Source organism: Xiphophorus hellerii, chromosome 2 (assembly GCF_003331165.1).
Source record: "Xiphophorus hellerii strain 12219 chromosome 2, Xiphophorus_hellerii-4.1, whole genome shotgun sequence".
In the NCBI taxonomy this organism is placed as follows: Eukaryota; Metazoa; Chordata; class Actinopteri; order Cyprinodontiformes; family Poeciliidae; genus Xiphophorus; species Xiphophorus hellerii.
In genome coordinates this window covers 23,969,711-23,996,159 of record NC_045673.1, presented here as the reverse complement: position 1 = coordinate 23,996,159, position 26,449 = coordinate 23,969,711, and the positions used below count along the sequence as shown (strand labels likewise).

General features: G+C 41.2%; 1 protein-coding gene across 8 annotated transcripts in view; it reads right to left on the bottom strand.

Annotated features, from left to right (window-relative positions):
* LOC116736667 (unconventional myosin-IXAa-like) overlaps nucleotides 1–26,449 on the bottom strand; it is a 155,574-nt gene that overhangs the window by 12,487 nt on the left and 116,638 nt on the right. For 3 of the 8 annotated variants that reach the window (XM_032589285.1, XM_032589310.1, XM_032589329.1), the window contains exons 12-33: nucleotides 20,031–20,152; nucleotides 18,709–18,850; nucleotides 13,566–13,761; nucleotides 12,698–12,817; nucleotides 11,145–11,220; nucleotides 10,854–10,997; nucleotides 9,802–9,841; nucleotides 9,599–9,721; nucleotides 9,045–9,125; nucleotides 8,852–8,962; nucleotides 8,645–8,767; nucleotides 8,408–8,557; nucleotides 7,678–7,982; nucleotides 6,040–7,158; nucleotides 4,794–4,884; nucleotides 4,412–4,615; nucleotides 2,045–2,139; nucleotides 1,842–1,942; nucleotides 1,530–1,750; nucleotides 798–914; nucleotides 471–659; nucleotides 233–280 (exon numbers count right to left, since the gene is read on the bottom strand). In XM_032589285.1, the coding sequence (XP_032445176.1) occupies nucleotides 233–280; nucleotides 471–659; nucleotides 798–914; nucleotides 1,530–1,750; nucleotides 1,842–1,942; nucleotides 2,045–2,139; nucleotides 4,412–4,615; nucleotides 4,794–4,884; nucleotides 6,040–7,158; nucleotides 7,678–7,982; nucleotides 8,408–8,557; nucleotides 8,645–8,767; nucleotides 8,852–8,962; nucleotides 9,045–9,125; nucleotides 9,599–9,721; nucleotides 9,802–9,841; nucleotides 10,854–10,997; nucleotides 11,145–11,220; nucleotides 12,698–12,817; nucleotides 13,566–13,761; nucleotides 18,709–18,850; nucleotides 20,031–20,152 (3,918 nt within the window). Of the gene's footprint in view, nucleotides 1–232; nucleotides 281–470; nucleotides 660–797; nucleotides 915–1,529; nucleotides 1,751–1,841; nucleotides 1,946–2,044; nucleotides 2,140–4,411; nucleotides 4,616–4,793; nucleotides 4,885–6,039; nucleotides 7,159–7,677; nucleotides 7,983–8,407; nucleotides 8,558–8,644; nucleotides 8,768–8,851; nucleotides 8,963–9,044; nucleotides 9,126–9,598; nucleotides 9,722–9,801; nucleotides 9,842–10,853; nucleotides 10,998–11,144; nucleotides 11,221–12,697; nucleotides 12,818–13,565; nucleotides 13,762–18,708; nucleotides 18,851–20,030; nucleotides 20,153–26,449 lie in introns of all 8 variants that reach the window. The other 5 variants (XM_032589283.1, XM_032589339.1, XM_032589295.1 and 2 more) reach the window with 4 other exon arrangements.

Sequence of the window (26,449 nt, the reverse complement as noted above, 5' to 3'; positions counted from 1 at the left end):
TGTGAAGTGGGAGGAAAAGTTGTATTGTTTTAACATTGTTTGCAAATAACATTTTGAATGTTGTAGTACACATTTGTTTTCAAAATTCAAATGTAAAAATACTTCATTAAACCCAAAGGAAAATTAAATGTTGTCGTAACTCATACTATCCAATTTTCTTCAGACCGTTACTGTAAATCCTGATGAGTATAGGAAGGAAGGATCTGTGTATTTGGGAATATTTTAAACTTACAATGTCAGTTTCCTTCTTCCTGGATTTTTTGCGTTCACGCTTTAGAGTCTAACAGGAAACAGAGAAAAATGAGTTACCTTGTGCATTTTATACCTTTACTAAACTTTAAGCACAGCATTAGTTCACCAAACGTAACATTAAATTCTCAAATTACGATTATGCCACACATAACTTGTCTGAAAACTGAAGTCCAACTAGCGTGAAAGGATGTTAACCGTCTGGTTTTCGTCTTTCATACCCTGCCGATGGTTCCCTCCATGGGTTTGTACTCGGTCATGAATTCGTCCAGGAAAACCTTGAAGGTGTTGACCCACACCTTCACCGGCGACTCACTCCAGTCCCTCTGCTCCAGACGCATGGTCTTCTCCAGGATGTGCTCGAACAGCGCGTGCAGGTCCTTGTAGCGGATACTCCTCCCATCATCCATCTGATAGGAACAAAAAAATAATAAAAAAAAGAGATTCAGGAAAAGAAACCTAGTATTACTTTTAAACATGTTCAATGCTACATGTAGCAAGTCAACAATTGTAGAATTGGATGATAAATACAAAAGGTGAAGACGTACAGCAAGGGCGGTGGAGTATGAGTTGAAGATGTTGATCCTGAACTCCTTCAGTGCTTTCTTGAAGACAACATCTACCATGGTGTCCTTTTTACTATCTTCTGAGTCCAAGTCAGCGATCTGTGGAAACAAACTTGTTTGACTCAAGAGTATTTTGAGGGATTTATTAATCTGACAACATGGCTATTTGTTGTTAAACCTTCACAACACCTATTTAATTAACCACATTGTATGTGTTACAATCGGGGCTCTAATGACCATAAATCAAAGTGTGACAAAATTGAGGTTGAAAATTGGCAAAAAGTTCTGATTGGTGCTAGAGGGCACACTACCGCTAACTCGCTAACACCCGAGCTAATTTGATCATTTAGCGCTTTTGCTAACTTTGAAGATATTTAGAGAACTTAGCTTTCACCAAGTTATTTTTCAGAGATTTTTCCAAGATACAAACATGAATACAATATCTAAGGGCATCATAGGATAGGAAAATATTTGATCAAAAACAAGCCGGAGCCTGAGAGTTTCAAAGGAAGATATCGCTTGATTTGAAATTAGCACATTATTGTTACTTCTGCTAAATATTGTTTTGGTGTAGTGCTTTAGCGCTAGCGGAACTAATGTTGATGACTAGCGCTTTGCTAAGCTTTTAGGTAGCACCACTGGGTGCTAGGCTTGCTAGATTTCAATAAGCTCAGCTGTTTGTGTAAAGTGTATGACAGGATAATCAGTACTGACCTTCTTCATGAGAAATTCGTTCATGGTGCGGTAGTCGTGGGCCGAGGTGAGGATGTGCAGCGAGTCGTTCTGCCACTGGGCCGGTTCCACGGCAATGCTGCTGATCTTTAAGCTGCGGCGCCGCTTCATCTTTGGAGAGGGCTCCTTGTTCTCCTTAGTGTCCCGGGTCTCCCGCGAAGGAACCACTTCCAAGTCTGGACTCCGCGGAGGAGACGCACTTTCTAGCAGAGCAAAAATCATGGAAATTCACCACCAGTGATCTTAAGATTTGGTGTGTGTGTATATAAATTGTGTATTTTTTCCTGTTGTTACCATGCGTCTCACCAGCCTCACTCCTGCTGGTTTGCTTCTCCCTCGACAGTTTTTTCTCGCTGTGTTTCGTCTTGCTCCAGAAACGCATCTTACCTCTCATCCTGCTGAAATTGATGTCAGATATCCACGACAAAAAGTGAAAAACTCATGTTGACAGGCCTTATTTTTTTGAATATATAATTAAAAAAAACTACAAATCCTACCTTCCATCCTGACTGGAAGATTTCCTGAGGATTTCCACTTTGCCCAGGTCTCCTGATGACATGGTCTTATGGATCTTCTTCTGCTCTTTATGAGACTGCAAGGCAGAAAAAAAAATGTCAGAAAACACAACAAACTTTCCCTCAGTCGCCCTGGAAGGCGTCAGCCCTGCTGTAGAAGCAGTCAAAGTTTACAGAGACTCTCCAGGAACGTGTTTCTTTTGCCGCATCAATCCCAAGGAAAAAGTGAATCATATTAGGATTGTTTGAAATAATAAGACCCAACATAAAGTAGTGCGTAATCATGAAGTAGATGTGTATTTAGCTCCACTCATCTTCTATCAATTCCGTCCAGCTTTCCTATTCCTGTTGAAAAATCCTACTAGCTAGTGAGCTAGTACTTTAGCTCACTAGCCATGTAGATTCTGTTAAAAAAACTTTTGAGCTAGGCACTACAGGGTTGTCCGACCCCAGATAAGCGGAAGAAGATGGATGGATGGATGGATGGATGGACTACAGGGTTTTCTGTTATTGCTTGATTGTAATAAAGCAGGATACTCGACAACCAACCCCTATGTTTATAGTTTTTTTCATTCAGAGTGGAATTAACAAGGTCTTAAAGAGTTGCATCACCGAGTGTTGGCCCATCAAAGCTAGATTTATACTTAAATTAAACTATTAACTGATTAAGTGACTTCTGCACACCTATAACCGGGTACAGCAGCCATCTTGACAACGCCGTCGTCCAGTTTACAGACGAACCCACCATAGTTGGGCTGGGATCAAACACTGTCGTTATCACCTGTAAGACCAAAGTGATGGTTGACTTTATTTGGTGAAAGTCTGACTGATCAGCAGAACTGTCGCTGCCCATCTTGGTGCCCCTAAGCACAAATGATAATCGTTTTTCTGGAGCAAATTTGTTACTTTTGTATTGTTTAGCCTTTGCCTGTTAACTTGTCTCACAGTTCTTAGTTAAATATGCTGTTACTGTGATAAACTGTAATCTGTTCAGGAGTTACACTGTTCATACCCAAGACACTCCTGGGTGCTTGAGCAGCTTGAGCTGCTGCCCTCTGGTGGCAGATACAGAAAACGAGATAAATCTTCGGTAAAAAACAGTTTTGTGTTTTTTTTTTAGATTTAACTATTGAGGCACTCTAATTTATTACGTGCCTATGTGTTTTGGTCACTGTATTCCTCTGTTACGTGAGTCAACAGAACAATTTTGTTGTACTACCACACATTGTACGTTGGTACAATGACAGATTTATCTTCTTGGTTGCACTAGATTTTTGGGGCGTCAGAGTGAAGGGGCCTGAATACATACCCATCACACCTTTAAAAACTTTATTCCCACTTCACAGTAACACACTGCTTTGTGTTGGTCTATCACATGAAATCTCAATGAAATATCTTAGAGTTTGTGGTTATACCATGAGAAAAGTTGCATCTATTAGTAGAAGACATCAACAGTAATGCGCTAAGAGAGGCACTGACAGAACCGGAAGCCAACGCTTGGCTAATGTTGGGTTAGAAGATGAATTTATCAGTGAGACGTTGCTTTGTTTGAAGTTTTCTCTCAGTTATCAGCATGCAGGAGATGTGTGTGGCATGCAGTGGGACATGTGACGCATGCTGACGTGCCGTCAGGACAGATCCATCGCAGCAAGTCACAATTTGAGAGGACAACGTGTTTCATTACGATCTGTCACACGATCTTCGTACGCATGCTTGTGTCCAAAGGGACACAAACATGCATCTAACTCCAGGAGAGTGTTCCTAATTGGCCTCTTTTGGAAGCCAAGGGCCCCCCAGAGATCAGGTAACTCTGACATTTTCAGTTCTTTCCAACAATTTTTCCAAAACAGATAGAGAACCTTTGTTAATGTAACTTGTTACTTTATTTTCCTTCATTTACCAATATGAACTAAGAAACAAACAGGAAGAAAACAAATTTACATCCAGATCATTTCACCACGGTGTGTAACACCCCTACTGTTGGTGTATCCCTCTAAAGAAGTAGAAGAGGTGAGAGATGAGGAAGGCAGTGATGTCTGGAGAGAACCTGGCTCTCCAGGTATGTGCAAGACCATGCGCTGCAGAAGGCGATAGACTTCTTCACCTTCGCTGGTGAGCGGAAATATGCGTGAATTATGTTCAGACTAGTGCAGAAACAGCTGTTTTGTGCTGAAGGTGGTGGTGAAAGTGGGGTTAGCATTGTTAAATGAGCTCCGCCCCCGTCGCCGTGTGTGATCAGATCCACCCGAGGAAAAGAAAAAGGGTGGAAGAAGGCGGGGCGAGGGGGAGCAAAGTGGACAGGAAGTTCGTTTGGAGGCCCAGGGATCCCTGGAGATCTGGTATTTTTACCATCTCGGAGTCACTGTGACAGTCGGTGTTGGGGTGGGCTCGTGAGGGAGACAGGGAGAGGGGCAGCGTGCAGGAGTGTGCGGGGATGTAGTATTCATCGTCGTCGTCCGACTGGGTGGCCCCCTCCGAGTTACAGCGGGTCAGGAAGTCGGAGCGAGTCCGGGACATTCGGGCTTTCTTTTTGGGGCCGGGGCGGCTCACCTGCTACCAGGTAACCACAGCAACAAGATCAACACTCTGTACAGGTGTACATGTGTAATGCAGCTGATGACTGGACATATTTTCAATGGAGAACGATATTCCTTTTATGAGGTGAAAACACAAACTGAACTGCGCGCATGCAGGTGGTACGTTGAGGAAGTTGCATGTTGACGTTTCTCACCTCTCTGTTTCTGGATCCAGCAGATTTAGAGTTGTCTCTGTGCATAGAAAGAGAGAGAGATCTCTCCTGGTTCACCAAATCCTTATCCGACCTGCAACAACAGACATGTTTCAGGAGGTTGGACACAAAGACTCCAGTGTTGTTCCTTCAATCACTGCCAGACATGTTGGCTTGTTTTATTAGCCAGGCCTTAGCGAGAGTGGAAAAAACATATAAACCTGGGAAGAAATTTCTTCTTCCAACATTTCAAAATGTTACTTTTGAATCCAGCACAGAGCACAGTTCTCACTTTAACATCCTAGATCTAATGCTCTTACGAGTGTTTTGTGATTATTCAGTTACACTTCCGATATAAATCAGAATAATGTCCCCACCCATTGAACACTTGCACATTTTGCTATATTATTCCATGAACTTCAATGAATCTTATTGTTGTTGTTTTTTTATAGTGGCAGCCACAGCATTATCCACTAATAGCAGAGCTAATTTTGCATTTAGCGATTTAATGTGATTGCTAACTTTAAAATGTTTATCTTCCCCTAAATGAAATTCCCAAGCGCTAATTTACTTGTTTGCTTTGTAAATTTTCAGTTGAATAAAGTTTGACATGTATGCTGAAGCTTGGTTATGTACTCTTCAAGTAGTTAGGCATTTATATTCATCTCTTATTTTGAAGGGGGTGAAGTCTGCCTACGTATCAGTTCCTTTTCCTCTCCTCATCTCCTCTCTCTCGCTTTTGTTTCAGTTCTGAAGCCCTGCCGTGGTAAATAGGGCAATATTAGAAACACGGTTAGCAATACTCAACAGCCATAAAACTGAAACCATGAGTGGAAGGTCTGAAAAAAGAATCATTTCCTAAAGCACAAGTAATGCGCAGAAACAAATTTGACCATGTAGAGAGTATAATATTATCATTGAACATGGTAGGTATCACGATGGCTGAAATTAGGACTTAGCATTAGATTCTGCTGAACACCATAGTGCTTTAACGCAAGCAGAACTAATATTTAGGATTAGTGTCGCAACACTTAGGTGGTACGACAACTAAGCGTGTCGCACTTCACAATTTTGTAAAATTTCTATAAAACACATGGACTTTTCTTAAACCTCCCAAATACATACTACTTCACATCCAATCCTTACACAGTCGCATTGAAGTTCGCGGCTGTAATGTAACTTACTGTCAGAAAGTTTAAGGAGACGGTGTCAGCAGGTGGTGTGTGTTCGGTGCTCAACTTTTACTCACTTGGAGAAAGGCAGCTTGCGTCTGGGTGGAGAGAACACAGTGCTGGACGGTTTCTCCACCATGTTCACGATCACAGTCTGAGCGGAGCTCTTCTTCTGGGCTTTTGGCGGTTTGGTGTCCAGTATCGGGCTGGGAGCCTCCTGTGCAGGACGGACTGTCTTCCTTTCCTGCTTACCTGGAAGAACAGTGGACACACTGGACTTTTGGCCGATCTGGACGCCCACCTTTGGGGGACAAAGTGCTGGTTCCTCTGGGTTCTCTCCTCGTAGTGCTTGAGTTGGAAGCTTTGAGGGCTTCTCCGTCCCAGCTACATCTCTCTTCGCGTGGGGGAAGACTTCAGTGGGTTGCTCCTTGTGTGTGGGTGCACCTACACCTTCACTGGGTGTTGTAGAGGAGTCAAAGGGTCCCGTTTGAGAAACCCCTTCTAGGGTGTGAGCTGCCAGCAGCTCCCCCTCCTCCACAGGACTCTCTTTCTGCATGCTGATCAACACCACCACAGGCCTTCGGGAAACCGACTCCTTTCTATCTTTGACAGATCTCGAAGGACTTCCCAGGTTGGGTTTATTAACTGGACTCTGGTCCGAAGGGATGTAAAACGTCGCCCTTGGTCCCTCTGGCCTCAGCTCCTTCACTGGTTTCTCATTGTGGTTTGAATCTCGGAGAATTTCCAGAGGTCTTCCTTCCGTCTCCATTTCGTCCACGCTGAGCATCTCAAAACTGCCGTGACTAGCCAGGGATCCCTGTGGCGAGAGTCTTTGATGACGGTCATCCGTCTGAGCGAGGCTGCTGTCAGGGGTGGCGTCTTCTAGGAGAGAACCCCCAATGCTGGTGGTTCGGACTTTGAGGAGCTCCAAGCTGAACTGGGCCTGCTCCAGTTCTCTCATGCGCCTGCTCTCCCGCTTCGACCGGCTCTTGTGGCTCATCTCGTCCGTGCTCCTGGATCGCTCCGAGTCATCATCTCGGTCCGTCTTGGTGGGATCAGGTTCCTCGGAAGAGTCTGCGCTAACAGAAACGTCCAGTCCTGATGGGACCAAGTCCTCCAGGTTCCCCACATCCGTCCCTGTGTCAGGCCTCGGCCGTCTGCTGAGCCTTTCACTCTGCTCCCTTAGGAGTTTAAACCTGGAGGTGGTTTGAAGCTAAGCATCAGAAACATCTCTCTCAAGAGCTTTCAGAAGACAGAAACCTTAAGTCAAACAATACTGTTCTTGGCCACGTGGGGGCAGCAAGTAAAACTTTTTAAATGGATCTAGCAAGAAAGATGTCTTTCTTTAACATTCAGTTGCTCAACTGATTATTAAGAGTTATTGTCGGAGCTGGCATTCACTGATCATTCGAGTGAATTTCATGTAAAGTTTGGGGTCTTTGCTGAAACATTTGGAACTTACTTCAATACATTTCAATTATGCTTTAAACTTGTGAAATGCTATTAAAAGTGTGGTTTGTACACCAAGCATTAGTGCTCAGCGTACAACGGGGTACATTTTCTGAACCCCGTTTAAAATTGAGAAATGCATAAAAACAGTTAAACTAGTGTGGCAAGTTCTACATTTTTTTATTCTAACTCAGTAGTTTATTGTAATTTAGAAATTAGAAATAGAAATACCAGATCATCTTAAAGACATCCAAATCTCCACCCACCTGACTCGAGCCAGGTATCCCCGGCCGACGGCCTGCAGCTGCGTCATGGAGCTGTGCGCCTTACGGAACCGGTTCCTCTCCCTGACCCGCCTCCAGGCCGTCTGGATGACTACGGCCGCCTGGGTGCAGTGGTGCCGGCGGCAGCTCCTCCAGCTGCGCTGTATGGTGACGGCGGACTCCCGCTGCTGCAGGAACCGCCTGCGCTCCCTGTATCCGCGCCACGCTGACTGCAGACACACCACTGCCGCCTCCTCGACGCTCGAGTCCACGCCAGATTGACTGAGGAGACACGAACGCCACCATCGCTGGAGATCGCCATGGAGACGGAAAAGCCGGGGTGGGTTAATAATGGAGAGACAAAGGATAGAACCGGGTTTGTTCACTTCTTCCACCATAAAATTCTGAGTTTTAGAGGTACATTTTCAAAACTTTTCAGATAAAAACAATTCAAATGAACTAAAAATAAAAACGGTTTCAATTCACATTTATATGATATCATTTATTAGTGTTCTTAATAGTCTTGTGATAGTATTCTACATATTACAGCAGGGACTGCTCCTTTTATTTTCTGAAATTAATAACAATGAATGACCATCCAGAGGATTTCTCGAGAACAGTCTTTGTTGGTTTGAAAGGTCTTGATCAAAAACAATACTAAGTAGAGAATAGCCAGGAAATGAAAACCATGAGAAGAGAGAGGAACCCAAACATCCCCCTCTCTTCTTCTCACCTGGATGACGCGTGCTGCTCGCCTCATGCTGACAAAGTGTCTCCTCTCCAGGACGGCTCTGAAGCGACGCTGCAGCATGACGATTCGCCTCAGCACTTCCTGGTGAAGGAGGGTCTGCAGACGCTGGCGCTCTGCCTCGCGCAGGAACACCTGGCAGAGTAAAAAAATAAAATAAAATGTTACAATCAGGCGGAAAGGAGAGAGAGAAGACGGAAACCTGACTTCCAGGAGACGCACCATTGTGTGGCCCACTTGGTACCCGGCGGGAGGCAGGTGGATCCGTCTGAAGAACTCTCGGATCCCGGACTTGGTGGGGCTCGTTCCTCGAGGCAGCAACACATGAAAATGGCGAACGAACTCCTGAACGGCGACAGACAGTTGAGAGATCTGAAAAGTGACTGCTAACAGTGTAGCATGTTCAGAATGATGGCGGGACAGGGTTACCTGGAAGGTGTGCTTGATGCTGTATCCCGACTGGCGGATCCGGACCGTCTCCAGCATTCCGGTGTAGCGCAGCTGCCTGAGCACCAGGCTGTCGTTGAAGCGCAGCGGCAGCTGAGGCAGACGAGGAGCAGAAAAGTTTGGTGTGAAGGAAACATGGTGAGTGTGTGGATGTTGAGTGAGCTGCAGGAAATACCTTCTCTGCATTGGAGCGGATGCACTTGACAAAGTACGGCTCTGATTGGTCCAGAGTCTCCATCAGCTTGGTGAGGGACGCCTGATGATGCAAACACACAGAGGTCAACATCCATCCATCTGTCCATCCATCTGTCCAACAATCTGCTCATCCATTTATTTGTTTATTCATCAGTCCACCATCCATCTGTTTGCTTATTTATCCACAAATCTGTCCATCCATCCACTCATCCATCTGTCCATCAGTCCACCATCCGTTTGTTTGTTTATTCATTCACAAATCTGTTCATCCATCCATCCATTCATCCATCCCTCTGTTTTTTTATTTGTTCATCCATCCATTTGTGCCTCCATTCATCAGTTTATACATTGATCAATGTGATCGATTGATTAATCATTCCATCATTTATCCATTGAATCCACGTCTTTCAGCTCTCAGGTTTGTTTAAAAGCTTCATCATCAGTTTTGAATGACTGCATGGCTGTAGTCAGAGCTCTTGGCCCGTGTGGTGCAGTGCACCAGTACTCCCAGCAGGGGGCAGCAGCAGCACTGACCTGGAACTGAGCGCTGATGCTGGGCGGCTTCTTCTTCTTGTGCAGGTGGAGCAGAGACTTGGTGATGCGGTCATGGAGCGTCACGCTGCTCAGATAGCGCAGAGACTTCACGTCCAACAAGTGCTGCACACACAGAGACAGGAACCACATGAAGCTTCGTCAAACACTGCTAACAGATCCCAGCCGTCATGTCAGTCTCTTACCTTGGGAAGGCTTGGTTTACTTTTGCAGTTTTTGTTTCTCCTAAATAAGAGAGGCAGAGCTTTAATTAGCACAAACAAACTACTAGATGATGTTTATGTAGGAGCAATCCTGTGATTTCAGGGTTTCTGCTGGTTCAGACTCAAATTGAAGGCTTTTAAAGACAATTAGGAATAAAATGTAAGACCTGACAGAAGTGCACAAAAGGAAATTAGATATTTTACATAGCAGTTGAGCCAAGCTACTTTGCACAAAATGCACCTAGCATCATCTGGGTTGGCCACAGAAGTGAGACGAATGTTGTGCAGCCAATGGCGATGCATTTACGTTTTCCCATGATGGAGGGAGACATGCTAGCTAGCTAGCAAGGGTTAATCAACAGCTAGTTAGCTAGCCGCAACCGCCTTGAGTCACAGAATGCAATGAAGTCGAAGTCTGCGGATCAGGGGTGGGCGTTTATTGTATTGTTCATCATTTATCGTGATAAATTTGTCATCTTGATTCAAATTTTGATTTATCGCTGTCCACATAAATTCCAATTAATGATGTTTAATGATGTCCTCATATCATCGGGATTGCTAGTTTTCTGTTTTCTCCACATTTTGTTCACTGAGATTATCAATAAATATCTACAAGACTGAAAAGATCAAATACAGCTACCGCATGCAGTTTAGTGATATAAATCACACTTTTTCATGAGACTGGTGTCCTATAGAAACATATTGTAAACGTTAATGTTTTTCAACAGCAGAATTTCTGTATGTGGGGCTATGATTGCTGTATTACGCAGTCACAATCATACCCAAAGAAACAAGTAATAAATTGCTCTTATTGTCATTTTTATGGATATCACAACAGTACCATAAAATATTGTGATTAAAAAGTCCATATCACCCACCCCCACTGCAGCTGACTCAAACTTTTGCCTGACAACAAAATTTAACGTACTGAAGGCTGACTTAATTTTTTTTTATGAATTTCAGACATTTTAAGGTCTTAATTCTAGATGAATAAATGTAAGATTTTTTAAGGATGCGCCCTGGTTTTGACTCACAGTAGGATACCCTGAGCTCTCTCCAGGAGCTTGCTGCTGCCTGAGTTCAGGAAGATGCCCTCTTCCTCCAGGGCGGGGCTTCCTGATGACGAGACGCAACCCGATCGCGAGCCGCGACCGTTGCACCCTACGCCATAGCCATCCCTACAGGGAGAGAGCGGCACGGTAAGGGCGTGGCATTGATTCTAATAATAGTAATAATATCATTCCACTTCCAGTCAGTTTACAGGATAGAGTAACTGGATATCTTATTAATAATTCAGGAGTGGATTATTAACGTTCTGTACTCACCAGCTGGCCTTCTCGTTCAGGGCGTTGGTGCCTTGAAGAGCCGACAAAGGCGTTCGTGGATTCTTCCGAGCGATACCTGGATTTGGAGAGATCACAGGTGGAAAGGCTTTTGAGGATTTGTTTGGACCGTATCTTCCAGTGTGCAATGATCAAATGCCAAACAAGTTCAAAGACATATAAAAAGAAAAATGGAGAGAAGGGAGATGAGAACTGAGCGCATAGGAAGGCAACGACCAGGCTAGGTCCAGGTCAGTCAGTTCTGAAACCAGCGTTAATGTGTGTGTGGGATCATTGTTCCGTTACGACAAAGTTTCAACCCAACTCAAAAGGTCACCTTCAGATGAATAAAAACGACTCAGTTGGGCTGTACAGCAATTGCGTAGGCTTTGATACGACCCTGAGCTGGAAGCGGCTGGAACACCAGTCTGACTGACATCAACATGGACAGACAGGCTGCTGACCAAGAAGGAAGCTGCTGCTCCAACGTTGACATTTTCAAGCAACATGGACAAACCTTGAAAGTCTTCTGGCAGAAATGCTTGGTCGCCAGACAAGATAAGGTTTTTCTACTTCACCACAATGACAAGAAGCATTTATGGAGAAGTCAAAGTGTTTCTTAAACACTTTGACACATAAACACATAAACATTATTTACCAACTGTGAAGCACGATGATGGTGGCATATGGAGGCATGATTGGAATTATGATTTTGGAGGACTGCCTCCAGAATTGATCAGATTTGATGTTTGACACTTTGACATGGGGGTTCCAACAAGACAAGGAACCAATTTAAATTAGTCATAGAATGGATGAAGCGGATTAGGATTTATGTTTCTGAGATGAACCTGACCGGCCTGTTGAAAATGAATAAACTATGCTTAAAAGCCAAGTCCATTTAAAAAAACCAAGCAACTAAATCTAATTATCCTCCTGTTTTACACTGGGTCTTATATTTTGTGTTGCACGGCTGCAAAAAGCAGTGACACAAGCTGCATTCGCGGCTTCGTCTTCTGACTGCAGCTAAACCCACGAATGAAGGAGCATAACCAGAAAATCTGTGCTTGTTATTAACCTCCGCCGTCGAAGAAATGCTTGCCTCATTTGTGCGATCACTCGTGCGTGGGGGCATTACAGGGCGCGAGCTTTGCTTCGAGGCGAGTAAATGAATCCAGAACTCAGAGGGCTTCACATTCGCATCCCCTATTAACTGCTGTTGAAAAATCTGGAATAATGAGAGACTGAAGGCAATAAAAAAAAAATCTATTTTTCTCAACGTTCTTCCAGTGTAGCTTGACAATTAGTTAAGATGGATTTGAATTGTAAGTAAATAGCTTTGGACTGGAAGAGGCGGATCTGTTCTACACTTGTGAGATGTGAGAAATCTCACTTAAAATAATCCAAGACAAAACAAAATAAAAATATAGGCTTTGTAAACAGAGTCTGTTTAATATATTTAATGTAGATCATTAACATTCTGTTAATGCGGCTGTTTATATAAATTTTATTTCCCAGCTTAGCGAAAACAACAGGGGTCATTTTTACTGTCAACTTACTGTATTTTTCATCTTTACATCTCTGAAGGATCTCAAGGCTCCGCTGGTGAACCGGGTGATGAATGAAGCTGAAGCTGTCAACAGTTTTGACTACAGGACAGGGAACAGCTGCATCATTCCCTAAAACGCAAAAGACATATGTTGGGCTAAATGCTACATGTTTTGTTTGTTGCTCATGTAAAACTTGAGCGCACTTAAAAAAAAACAAAAACAAAAAAACGTCAACTTTTATTTTTATACTAAACTGACAATAATGAGTCCAGAAAACACACATTGGTTTACTGTTTGTCTCTTAACATATGAGACTCAACACAGTTAGAGCACCAATACCAATTGGTATACCAATACCACATCTGTTTTCATGTGAAGTAGTTTTCTGAAATGCTAGGCTAACATTAGCATGTTTTCTCTCCATTTTGATATGACTTGTTGATAACAGTGCCTAAGACGTATTTCTCACCCATTCCAATTTAGTTGTGTAAGATCAAGTTTTGAAACACAGCACTTTGATTTGAACGTCGTACAGTTTATTGACAAGCGTTTCGGCTGCTTTCTGTGTAACTTTCCTCTATACAAACAGCTTTCTGAGCAGCACGTCCTGGATCATTTTAATAAAAAAATATATTTTTATTGAAGAAAATGAAGATTTGTTAGGTCAACAACATAATGTGAACATTTAAAAAGTCTTAAAGGTTAGCTACGCAAAATATGCATAAACTGCTAGTTTGGTAAAACCATAGGTACAGGATTCTAAAGAAACTCCTATCAATAACTCATATGTTGAACTAATGAATCCTTTTTCTTTTTGATAAGCTCTAGCTCATTCATGACCAAACTTCCTCTGCCTCCACAGTCGACTGTGGCTCACCTGTGTTTTTGTGGGTGTGTCTGCGGCCGGCCTCCCTGAAAGCCACAACGGCTCTGAAATAGGCCCGCAACACGGCCCAGCGGAAGGTTGCCACCGGGTCGATCCCCATCAGGCCGCAGATGAAGGCGTTCTTGCTGCTCTTCAGCAAGGCGACGATGTCGGGCCTCATGTGGTCAGTGTTCTTCTCCCTGAAGTCCTGAATGAAACAGAGCAAGAGCATGTTAGCAACATGGAGGCTAATTGTCCAGTTTGTCTTTTTCACTTTTAAAGCACAAGTTTTGCTGCGAAAACAAGAAAAATGATGTTACAACACAAAACCTTGCAGCCTGAGCATCGCACCAAACAATGGCAACCGTTTTTACTGTTTTCTAAGCAGTGGAAAAACATTTGGCAGCACAGTTTACAACTACTCATGGCCAAATGTTTCTTCATAATTACGGGGAAGGAATTGCAGTTAAAAGAATAGTTGTGCCGCTTTGGTTCTTTCACAGCATGCCGAGCTACTCTACCTATTCCTTTCACTTAACATTTAGAGCATGAGGTAAAGAAAACTCTTTAATATTCAGCTCAATATATATCATAAATATGTGAAAGAGGACGCTGTGGTCAAATGAGACTAAAATGTCCCTTTTTCAGCCAATATGGAAAATGTTATATGTACTGAAATCCAGCACTGCCCCCACAGCAAAAAAATGGGAGTGGCAGCATCATGCTGGGAATTTTTTTTTTTCTGCAGAGAGAGGGAAGCTGGTCAGGGTTAAAAGCATCCTGGATGAAGCTTAAAACAGACATAGACAGACTGCATTGTCATTCTGCAGTACATTTAAAATGTACATGTTGAGTGATGTTTTGTTGCAGGGATCCAATAATAATAAAAATAAATATATAATTAAATAAATCATAATAAAATTTATCAATATAAATGTACTATAGCAAATAGCGGAGTTTATTTTCCGTTTAGCGCTTTTGCTAACTTTGAAAATGTTAGCACACTTAGCCACCGCAAAACTCTAAAGCACTAATTTACCTGGCTGTTTTGTAAACTTTCAATAGAATAAAGTTCAACATCTGTGTTGAAGCTTTGGTTATCGACTGTTATGAATTCTCCAGATAAGCTAGACGCTTACATATTCATGCTCTTATGTTGAGGTGGGTGAAGCCAGCAGCTGTTTTCCTTCCTCCATTTTGTTTTTGTTTTTTTTCCCCTAAGAAACTTTATTGAGCAAATGTCAAGTTTACAACAAACGAACGAGGCTTCCAGAAGAATACGACGGATTCATGACCAAACAACCAAAGCTGTAAATTAAATAAAATATAAAAAAGCTGAACCCTTCTGTCTGATAACAAAGGTAAATTTCAAATCTTTTTTTTTTATTTTTTTATTTTTAAAACGATTCCTTCAGCCCGGCATCACATTCGATTCACCGCCGGAGCCCTCAGCAGACGATTCCTTCTCCACAGCAGCGATAACCAGCTGTTACGGATTTCTATCATACGGTCAAATAACAATCCGCTCAGCCTGCTCCAGCACATGTGGTTCTTATCAGCGCACAGCTGGGAAACCGAGAATTAGATCTGCCCACAAAAACGGGCCGACAGCGCTCCAAGTAGAAGTGCTGCTGCTTTCTGCGCTTACACTTTAGCCCATGGCTTTATTGTTGGAGGCTTTGGGTGTCAGAAGGGAAACCTTATTTGTTTAGGATGTTAGGGTCTCCGATTTTGACATCTCTGACATTTAGGACAGTTTGCAGACAGTAGCAAATTACCGAGTCCTGGATCCAGGTAAACAAAAAATAGAAAAGACGTATAAAAATAAATAAAAACCCTCAATGTGTTTTTTCCCCCCTCCTCTCTCACAAATTTCTTGGCTGTATCTCATCACTGTCTTGGCAATGACAGGCTTCCCCATTCTGAAAGCAGCTAAAAACCTTCACAAAGGACAGCTGCACTAAAATAGTCTGAAACTCCCAACACAAATAATAAAATATTGACATCCCCGGTAATTATGTATTGCATTCTGTGCTATATATCACATTGACAAAAATTGAATAAATAAATCTTTCAAGAGGTGAAAAAATATTTAGATATAATTATTCTTACAAGTGTCACACTTGTGACAAACATGCCAATTGAAACATTTTTCAACAAATACTCCATATTCTAACTCATTTTCTTCCAAAGGCCCCGGGCACTTTGTCACAGCATAAAGATAAAATAGTGGGAGACCTGGAATAAAAATCTGGTGAATTCAGTCATAAAACTAAAAACGGGTCATCACTGAGTCTGTCTGCTGGATAATAACTTAAAACATACAGCAAAATAACACAAAAATACTTCAGTGGACAAAAAACCTCAGTCCCCAAACCTAAATCAGAACAACTGCTTAAAAAATGTGTGTATCCTTAAAAAGTTTAAAATATGTGAATCTAAAATTAAAGCCTTAATGTCTTCAATTAAAATAAATTGCAAGTTAGCCATAAAATACATTAATCACAAGTCTTAAATTTTGTCGTGTATATATAGCTTTCTATCAGGCAAAAGTTTTGAGTCGCACTCGGACATCTTCTTTGCGTTCTCTGACTCCAGGTGGTTGCGGCTACCACTAAGTAGCTGCTAATATATCCTTGCAAGCTAGCTAGCTTTTTTGCATCTGTAATGGGTAACTGCAAATGTATGGCCAGTTTGCTGGATGGCATTTGTTTTTGCCACTAGCTCACTTCTGTTACCAACACATGCTAGGCTAGGTGTATTCTGTGCAAAAAAACATTTAAGCTAGATGCTATACGGATTAAGGCTGCGTGAGAAGAGCCTTAAAGGCCACAAACGTGGTCCAGAAATGTGACAATGTTTGCTATTCCTGATTGTAATACAGCTGGATCTCCCAACCATTCCTATGTTTATTTATTTTTTCAGTCTTAAATTTAAGTCGTTAAAGGGGTCTTTATAAGTCTTAAATTTGACTTGCTGAAATGTGCAGATACCCTGTAAATTCTATTACTTCTAAAAAGCTTTGGAGCCAAAAACACAAAGGACTCATTCAACCTTCCCTTCAGAACGAAATTATAGATATAGTAAATAAATGTGAAAATAAAAGGTCAACTGATTATGACGGCATCGACATGATAATAATTAAGAAGGTGATTGTGGAAATTATTAAACCGCTAACATATATCTGTAATCTGTCATTTCAAACAGGAATATTTCCAAAAAAAATGAAAATTGCAAAAGTAATCCCACTATATAAATCAGGGAATAGACATGATTTCACAAATTATAGGCCTGTTTCATTACTTCCACAATTTTCTAAAATTGTGGAAAAAACATTTGTTGTCAGACTAGAAAGTTTTCTTAGTAAACATCATCTACTGACTGAAAGTCAGTATGGATTTAGGTCACAAAGATCCACAGCAACGGCAGTTATGCATTTAATGGAAGAGGTGACCAGTGCTTTAGATAAAAAGAAACATGCTGTTGGGGTATTTATTGATTTGAAAAAAGCATTTGACACAATTGATCATGATATACTACTCAGAAAACTTGAGTGTTATGGTCTAAGAAGAGTAGTGTTGCACTGGATGAAAAATTATCTCAGCAATAGGCAACAATTTGTGCAGTTGGGTAATTTCCAATCCTCATGCTTGAATATTGTTTGTGGTGTCCCTCAGGGCTCGGTATTGGGGCCAAAATTGTTTATTTTGTATATAAATGACATATGTAAGGTATCTAAGAGATTTAACTTTGTACTATTTGCTGATGACTCAACCATCTTTGGCACGGTGAAGATTTAAGAAAGATGTTGTTTGAAATGAATCAAGACTTATGTAAACTGAAGGAGTGGTTTAATATTAACAAATTGTCACTAAATTTAGATAAAACAAAGTTTATGTTGTTCGGTAAGTGTAAAGAGAAGAGTGATTTAATAATACAAATTGATAATATGATTGTGGAGAGAGTGACTGAAATTAGGTTTTTGGGAGTACTGATTGAAAACAAGATCTGTTGGAAACCTCATATAAGATATGTCCAATCTAAATTGGTAAGAAGTATTGCAGTCCTTGCTAATGCTAGAAAATATTTAAACTCCTCTGCCCTATACATTCTGTACTGCTCACTTATTTTACCTTACCTAAGTTACTGTGTGGAAATTTGGGGCAACACTTACAGAACGTTACTACAACCATTATGCACATTACAAAAAAGAGCCATTCGCTTAGTTCATAAGGTTGATTTTTACTGTCATACCCACAATCTATTTATAGATTCTTATTTATTGAAATTCACTGATTTAGTAGAGTTTCAAACTGCACAGATTATGTTTAAAGTCAGAAATAAAATATTGCCAGAAAAGATTCAACAGTTATTTTCCGATAGAGTGGGGGGATATGACTATAGAGAAAACCTTAACTTTAGAACCTTGAAGGCTCGTACAACAATGAAAACATTGTGCATTTCGGGGGTTGGTGTGAGGATCTGGAATAAACTCTCTAAAGAGCTGAAGCAAAGTCCAAGTATGAGACATTTTAAGAAAGGTCTCAAGGCAGCTTTTATTCAAAGTTATAAGGAAGAACAAGGGGGATAACCCTGGTTGGGAACCAAAACTTTAGGTAGGATGTCATCAAGTAGGTGGCATGTCGGCACAGGTGTGGGTAAATATATAAAGATATGAAAATAACAGTGTATTTTGTCTATAAGCAGAGGGGTGTGTATATGGGTGTATGTACGTATATATGTTTGTATATGTAAATATATATATATGCATGTGTACAGATGTGTATGTGTGTGTATGCACTATTTTCATCTAGCTGAGGAAATCTTATTATACTTATTATTTCCTTTGTCAGAAAGGATATCGGACATTGAAAATACTGTGATAAATTATAGCTGGAAAAGGGGTATGACTACATAAGTTATACTTCAGCATACTCCTTTTCAGACTCATAATCACCGATGTGATGTGTTTTTTTGTTTGTTTCTTCTTTTTTTTCTTTTTTAAAAGAAATATATTATGTACTTTGTGTCGTGTACACTGTCGGTGAAAGGTTTGTCTGAAATAAACTAAACTAAACTAAACCTATTTTGTGGTTTTTAGACATCTTTACCAGGGAAACCAAAAAGCGTGGATGGCGCGTCAAAGACATCTCACCTTGACTCCATACTTGACTTTACCAGCGTAGTGTCTGATGATGAAGGCGGGCTCCATGACGGCAGGGAACTCGATGTAGCTGTTTCCTTCATGCTGACGCTTGAACTTGTCCAGCAAGGTCTGATTGGAGGCCTGGGGGAAACTACACAGACAGTTTTTAACGTGTAATCTCTGCCGCGGTTAAGCTCAAGCCTTGAGAGCGTCGAACAATTGGAACAGACAGAAACATTTCAAAGCGACATACGGTAGCTCCCTCAACCTCAACCTACAGTCAATGTTTGGTCAGGTTCATGTTTCATCTGCTTTTTACCCGTGGAGCATTATGCCCTGCGGCTTTCAACGGGAGCTCGAATCAAAAGAAGGAATACCTAAAGCGGATTCAGAAAACTTCATTCCTCAAACACGCAAGGAAAATATTTCCCCACAAACTCGCTATGGTGGCCCAAATCTGACCAGTCCCCCCTTTTTTTGCACATTCTTCTTTGGTGGTTTCACCTTTGATTCATGGGCATTTATACCCATCCGATATGAACCTTTCGCTGGCTGGATCAACATTCCAGGAGATGTTTCATATCATCTAAACCTCTCCTCCCGTCACCTCGTAAAAACACTGCAGGTTAAAGAATATTCTCAGGGGTTGAAAAGTCTGGTACTCCCCACCTCCCCGCTCCCACATGGCGGTAACCTAATCTGTCTCTCAAGAGGCCCCGGACCCCTGCTAGCTTCACTAACTGTGAGTGATGAGATCTCTAAGCATCTTCTCTTCTCTCCCTATAGTCTGTTAGCATAAAACTTGCTCAGTAAAACGTAGTCATACAAGAACTGAATCATGGGGCACATCACAGTTTGCGTAAGATCAAAAGTACGCCCTTATTTAAGTCGAAGATTTACCTATCAGGACATTATGAAAACAATATTTCCTTTATCAAGTTCTGAAACAGTAAAAATTTAACCTGAAGTGAACAACAACAAAAAAAAGTTGACAGTTTACTGGTTTGAAGCACAGATGTGTATTAAATGGGTGGTGTATTTTTCAGGCACATAGTGCCATTTTATAGCACAAACAACTATGTTACCTTCAGTTACAGAATTTTCTGTTTATATGTATCAAACATGAGCTAAAGGAAATGTAACTTTGCAATTGAATGCCTTTAAATTGGGCCTCCGTCTCTTTAAGAAGCTCCTGCTCTTTCTGACAATCACTTCAATGTTTTTCAATAACTCTAGTCCTCCAGTAAAGCCCAGACCCTGATGTTTAAACCCCTCCACTGTTTTCACATAGACTGAATGAGAATCTGTCAGACTCCACAGCTGAGACATACTTGCACTCCTCGTCCAGCAGGTGGAACAGAGCCGTGGGTTTCTTGCTGATGAGGTTGAGGCAGCCGCTGTTGTCGCTGTAGTCAATGTTGTGCCACGTGATGCCCTCAGCCCGGTACTCCTCCTGGAAACAAAAGTGACAAATGACCTCCATTAATGAAAAACATAAAGCTGTAGTTAAGTAATGAAGATTAAAGTAGATCTGAATAACCTAGTAGCTGATTCTCATGATGTCATTACCTGGTCGCTATGGAGATATTAAAGACAATTCCCCAGGTTATATGTTTCACTTGGCAGCTCTTTCATGGTATACCAGTGGTGGGCACACTTACACTAATCCGCTAATACACTAGTAGCTTAGCAAATTTTTTGTTTAGTGTTTTTGCTAACTTTGAAAGCGTTAGCACACTTAGCTTCCCTTGAAATATTGTTTTCCATATACATTCTAATTAACTAATATACCCGGCTGTTTTGTAAACCTTCTGTTGAACAAAGTTTGCCATCCATATTGGAGTTTTCGTTAACAACTGTACAGAAACAAAACAAAACACAGACAGTACAGAAGAAGATATAAATACAAATACAACACATAAGGCCTTTGTGAAACGTAAATTATGTCAAACTTAAAGTGTCGCTCAAGGGCTGCAGTCTCTCAAGAGAGGATGGAAGTTAGCACTTTAGCTAGATACCGTGTTGGCGTAGCGCTTTAGAGTTAGCTTAACTAATCTCTATGATTGGTGCTTTAGATTTAGCACAGCTAACGTTTTAGTTAGCGGTGGCCACCACTGATATTTACTAAAGCAGATTCAAGTAGCTTCAAGTCGAAACCTGAGACAATGACTATGACAACAGCAAGTAACAGGAGTAAAAAATGTTTCATATCTATGCATTCTTTCCATGGTATCAAACCTGAAACCCAGAGAAAAAATAAAAAAAAGATTTAACTGCACCGAAAATCCCAAATCAGAACAATTTAAAAGGTCCTGCAGCATATTAAAAGTCAGTCAAAGCGACCCGCAGAGCTATTTTCCTCTGGAGACCGGTTCCAGCTCTGGTCATGTCCTCGTATTGTCCCCAGGGAGGAAAGAGACACAGACTCCTTCAGCTTGGACGTGAAGTAAGGGAGGAATAAAAATGTGTGGGTTGGATTGTGTGTTAAGTTCCCCTTTGCAAGCGAGGATGGTGTGTTCAGGCACATTTGACAGAGGCATGTAAACAATTCTTGCTCTGGCAGCTCACCGGTCACAGCGGACGGCTAACAGAAACCAAGACCAGGCAAGCTCAAAACGATCAGCGGTAGCAAGGCAGTGAGCTGAGTAGGGGACTGCTATCAGGATAATCAACAGAAAATAATAATAATAAAAAAAAACTTAAAAATTTAAACAAGACAGCTAATTGCTAATTTTTCAGCCCAATAAGACCTGGGCCCTGAATGAGCGCTAAGCTAAAAATAAAACCTTAAATTGAGGTAAAATGCATTCATTCTTCTTATGTGAAGAAATAATACCTCTTAGAAAATTGCAAGAGGCCCAAATAAAGGTAATATAAAATAAAGGTTGCCCATACATGCTCAACAAACAGGGAAAGACCAGAGAACATGCTGCTAAAGATGGTTTCTTTCTAAGCCTGGACATGGCTACTACCTGAACACAAATTAACAAGTGAACTAGAAGTGAGAGCTAGGATGGACTTCAAGTTTGATCACAATATTTTGGCACTAATGTGGTAATGAAAAAAAAAAGGTATTACTTTTTGTTTAGGTAACTAGACTAACTGTATGTCTGTGACTGCATGACAGCGATCACAGCCCCCAAAACACAAATACTGCTCTTGAAAAACATTCTCATTTGTAATACACTCATTTAGGCCACCAGTCACAAAAAACAGCGCAGAGTGTTTGCATTTAATTACATTTTCTAATGTATTGATGCTCTCATTGAGCAAACAATGAAGAAAACAGTAAAACTAACAATATGGACAGGGTTGTAGGGTTTAAACATTAATTGAAATTTAAATAAGCTCAGCAGGACAGTTTAAAGTGACATTTTAGCCTACATCTTCTTTTTTTTTACGTGCATTCTCTTTTTTTTGTCAATATTTTATAAATGGTCATAGATGGCGCTACAGTACATCCTTCAACTTCAACAGGGAAAGAAAACAAAATGCTGCAGAACACGAATTTGCTCGGTGCATTTGGCGATGCATTTGTTTGGGGTACTTTTGTCTCTCCTGGCACGCAGCGGTTCTCTATTTAGCTCGTAAAAAAGAATAGCTAATGAGTGATGCGGCCTGAAAAAAAAAAACTTACGCAGGAATAGAGCAGACGCAGAAATGCGTGTGTGTGTTTGAAATACAAGCCGAACCAGTTTCAGGGCAATAAAAGAAAGTATGACAACCATCCGCAACATGTGCCACCTAATAATTAAAACTTAAACAATATTTAGGGCATATCCGATGCATCTGCCCCGGTTTTTTTTTTTTTTTTTTTTTACCCTCTTTTTAATGAATCACTGTCGGAGCATTCGGAACAAGTGGAGTTTTTATTTTTTAAACAGAGGTTGCAGGAGTACATCATACACAGTGAAAACAAAACCATAAAAAAAGCTGCATGCGTGTGCTCTTGCTTAAACCACATCAAGGCGAGAGCTCGGCGGTGCCTGACGGTGTTCAGCTGGTGAAATTTGTTGTGTCTAGGAGACACCGTGTGTACACACGTGTTGCCTCGGAGAGAGAGAGAATTAACTGCAGACGCGCCGATGGAGAGATAAACACAAACATACACACACATCCGTTTTATTAGCACGCTAACGTAAACAGGCCGACCCGGCTGTGACTCAGTGCGCGAGGCATTTGGAGACCGTGGTTCGGTTACGCTTCGACTCAACTCGCGCGCTGCTATCGCGTTCCACGCGGGGCGAGTCCTGCGAGTCCCGGACGGACGGCGGCGTTGAAAACATTTCACGCATGAACCGACCTTAAAGTTCCGTCTTTAAGCTCTTTGCTCTTCCTCAGCTGACCAACTCAAGTTTATGTTTTAGTTAACAAGGACTCATAATGATAGTGGCTGAGAAAAGCTAGCAAAAACACTCTGTAAGCTAACTAAAACTAACTGAATTAGATAAACAAAAAGTCACAACAAACTGAAATTAAACTATAATAAATAAAAAAAAACCCCACAAAATTATTGTAACCTTGCTAAATACTATGGATTTTAACAAAGACTTTCATTAAAGGCTCAAACAAGCGTTTGAACCTTTCAAACACCGTCTGAGTGGGTTTCACTTCGCCCAGCCGAGATAAAGCTCAATTAGTCACAAAAAACGGAAACCTGATGAAAAATATAATGCTGCTTCCACAGAAGAGCAAATGACCAACATGCTGTCAGATGGACAAGAAAAAAAACAAAACAAAACAAAAAAAACAGCCGCTGGACATTTTCTGAAACTCACCCAGAATGTCCTCACAAAAGGACAAACACAAGCAGCTTTTTTATTCCTGAATATGCTCTTTGATTCTGAATTTACTCTAAAGTTTGAAAAGTTTTCACCATCAGCTGACATCTCAAGGTAATATATAAAATTCTACTGAATATAATCAAACCATTTACAATTTACTGGACATATCAACATGCCATCGCAAATTTTAATTGCTTTTTAAAAGTTATTAATTTATTCTGAATAAAATCTACCCCTCCTAAAACACATCAGTTGTCCTCTGGTGATTTCACAACAGGCTAAAGTCAGTTACTGAGAGAAATTCTGATTACATTTGTATCCCCACCCCCCTGTTTTTTTAATCAAATTGCTGCTACACAGGTTTTTAGTTTTAATCAGCTGCAGGAACCTTTCAGAGTAGTGCTAACTATGTCGCATTGGCTTCTGGATGACTCCTGACAGTCGTGTGAGAGCGAGACTTTCAGCAGCTAGCAAGAAAGCTATATAGCTATTCCATAAATGCGGCGCTATAGGGAACATGCTGAATTTGAGAATGCTTCTTGAAGAGCTGCATTCCTGAGTAAATGTATGCTGTTAGGAATTCTGGTCGTTAAAATAGGACGCTAAAGCTAGCTTAAAATGCTAACTCTGCCTTTTCTTTCAAGTTTCACATAGTAAACGTTACTTTTGCACAGAGCACAGCTAATGGGCATTAAAAGCAAGAAAGCCATTAGAAATATCTTGAACATTGCTCATTTGGTCTTAAATGATTGAATTACATCTTCATTATGCTATAAAGTTTGGCTAAGGCCTGGTAACAAGCTATTCATTTGATTTGGCTTTGTTGGAGCAAAGGTTGCAACGGGGCTGCTGATCACAAGATTCGTGACGTGGAAAAAGTGTTTCTATTGCATCAATTACAATATGGCCAAAACCCACCTCATTTTAACAAAAAAAAAAAACTGAGTTTTTTTTCTAAATCTGTGAATTTGCTTTTGTAATTTCAATTTACGCAATTCTATCGGTTACCCCTTTATGTACTCAGCGAATGTCTTTGCCTGTTCCTTAAAACGTTGGAATGAATATGTCCACCGTACTGCGTGAACTGAGAGACTCGACGCATATGAAGGCAGGCTCAGAAATCCCAGAGCAGATCCCAATCTGCAAGCAGTAATAATAATAATAATCATAATAAAAAATCCCACCAGGCTCCCGCTGCGCCGAAAGAAGCAGGGAGTCGTGTTGTGGTCGATGAGGTTGGTCAGGGTTTGGATGTGCAGCCGTCCCTCCGTCCATTAGTCAGCTTTCGTGGGTGTGTAGCACGGTGCAGCACTCTGGGAAGCATGAATAGTGTTTGGCCCAACGCCCTCAGTGTGGAGGTGAGGAAGGCTGACAGGGTTTGTGTTTGATCTCTTCATTAACCTCCAACGATGCCCGTCTTTCATTAAGCAGGAGTTTGTTTTCATTGGGCGAATTGGGAGAAACGGGTAGCTAGTTGTGAATGTAGGAAAGCTAAAGAAAAGGCAAGTAGAGTTCAAAGGCCAACTGCACTGCGGGAAATCTAATCACTTTAATTGTTATTAGAATAAGTCAAAAAACTCCAAAACACATTATTGCGTAACCGTGGCAGCAGCGGCGGTCCTAACAGCCAGATGGTTCGTATTTCAGTGAGTCAGTGTGATATCTCGCAGGCTAAACACCACACTGTATTTGCCTAAGGCGGCGGCAAAACGTGTGTTTTCTTAAACTGATACATCATCAAAACAAAGACAAGCAATCCGGCCCCGATTGGCACGTTGAGCATAAACACCCACTGCCCTCCTCGGCCCGGTCCGGCTGCGGGCCGGGGTGGGTCAGGTGCTGTTAGCTTTGGCTGCTGTTCCGAAAGAAAAACACTCGCCGCTGATAAGGAAAACTGATTGGCTGGAGAGGAGCTGTGCCCAGAGGAGGATAAAAAAGAAAAAAAAAGAAATCCCCTCAATTGATACTCAAAATCATTTTTTTTTCTGAATCCTGACAGAAAGCAGATATTTCCCGATATTACGGACGGTTTGTTGACAGAAGAAAGCCACAAATTACAACAGTGGCAGACTGGATGGAGAGGCAAGTCTCTACATCCGGTGCCTTGAACGGGTTCCCCTTAAACTTTGTCCATGGGTTGCCATGGCGACCACACCCCTCAATGGTCTTCGTTGGGACATTATGGAATAGAGAGACAAAATGTAGGAGTGGAAGCAAAACTGGCACAACGCAAAACCTACCAAGACACGGCCGCCCACCAGGGTCCGTTAGAGATTCCAGCCCAAAAACGACGCAAAACTGAGACAATTAAAAAAACAAAAAAACAATCCAAATCTCAACCTGTAATTAAATCCATGCTGACAGCACTATAGTGTAAACATAAATGGCAACTATTTTGAAAATAATTTTCCTTTAAGCTTTCTAAACATCCACCAAATATTGTGAAAAGCAAACAATTCATTGAAACTTGTGGTTGTAACGTTGTAAAATGTGTGATTTTACATTGCGATCACTGAATAAAATCCAAAAATGAATAAAAGCTGTACGCAGAACTGAGTGGCTATAGCTCCGCAGTCGGGCTGCAACTAATGATTATTCTAGTAATCGATTATTCTGACGATGAGTCGGATATAAATTTTTTTTATCTCAGTCCGATTTTTTAATATAACCTCTTCAGCATTTTTGATACAGTATTCCTAACACATCAAATTATGCAAATAAATAATTCCTTTTTTAAGTAAGTAAATAAACATTTTGTTGCCTAAAATCCAGCATTCCTTAAGTTAATTCGAACATGTTTGATATCATAAAATGCCACGTGCCTGTATATAAATATTTCTAGGTTATGTTTTCCAGCAAATTGTCAGTTTTTCAGTCTGTGTGCTCTATTCTTTCTGACAGACGGGGAAAAAAAACGAAGAAAACCTAAACCAATCAACAGCATATGGCTACGACAGTTAGGTTCG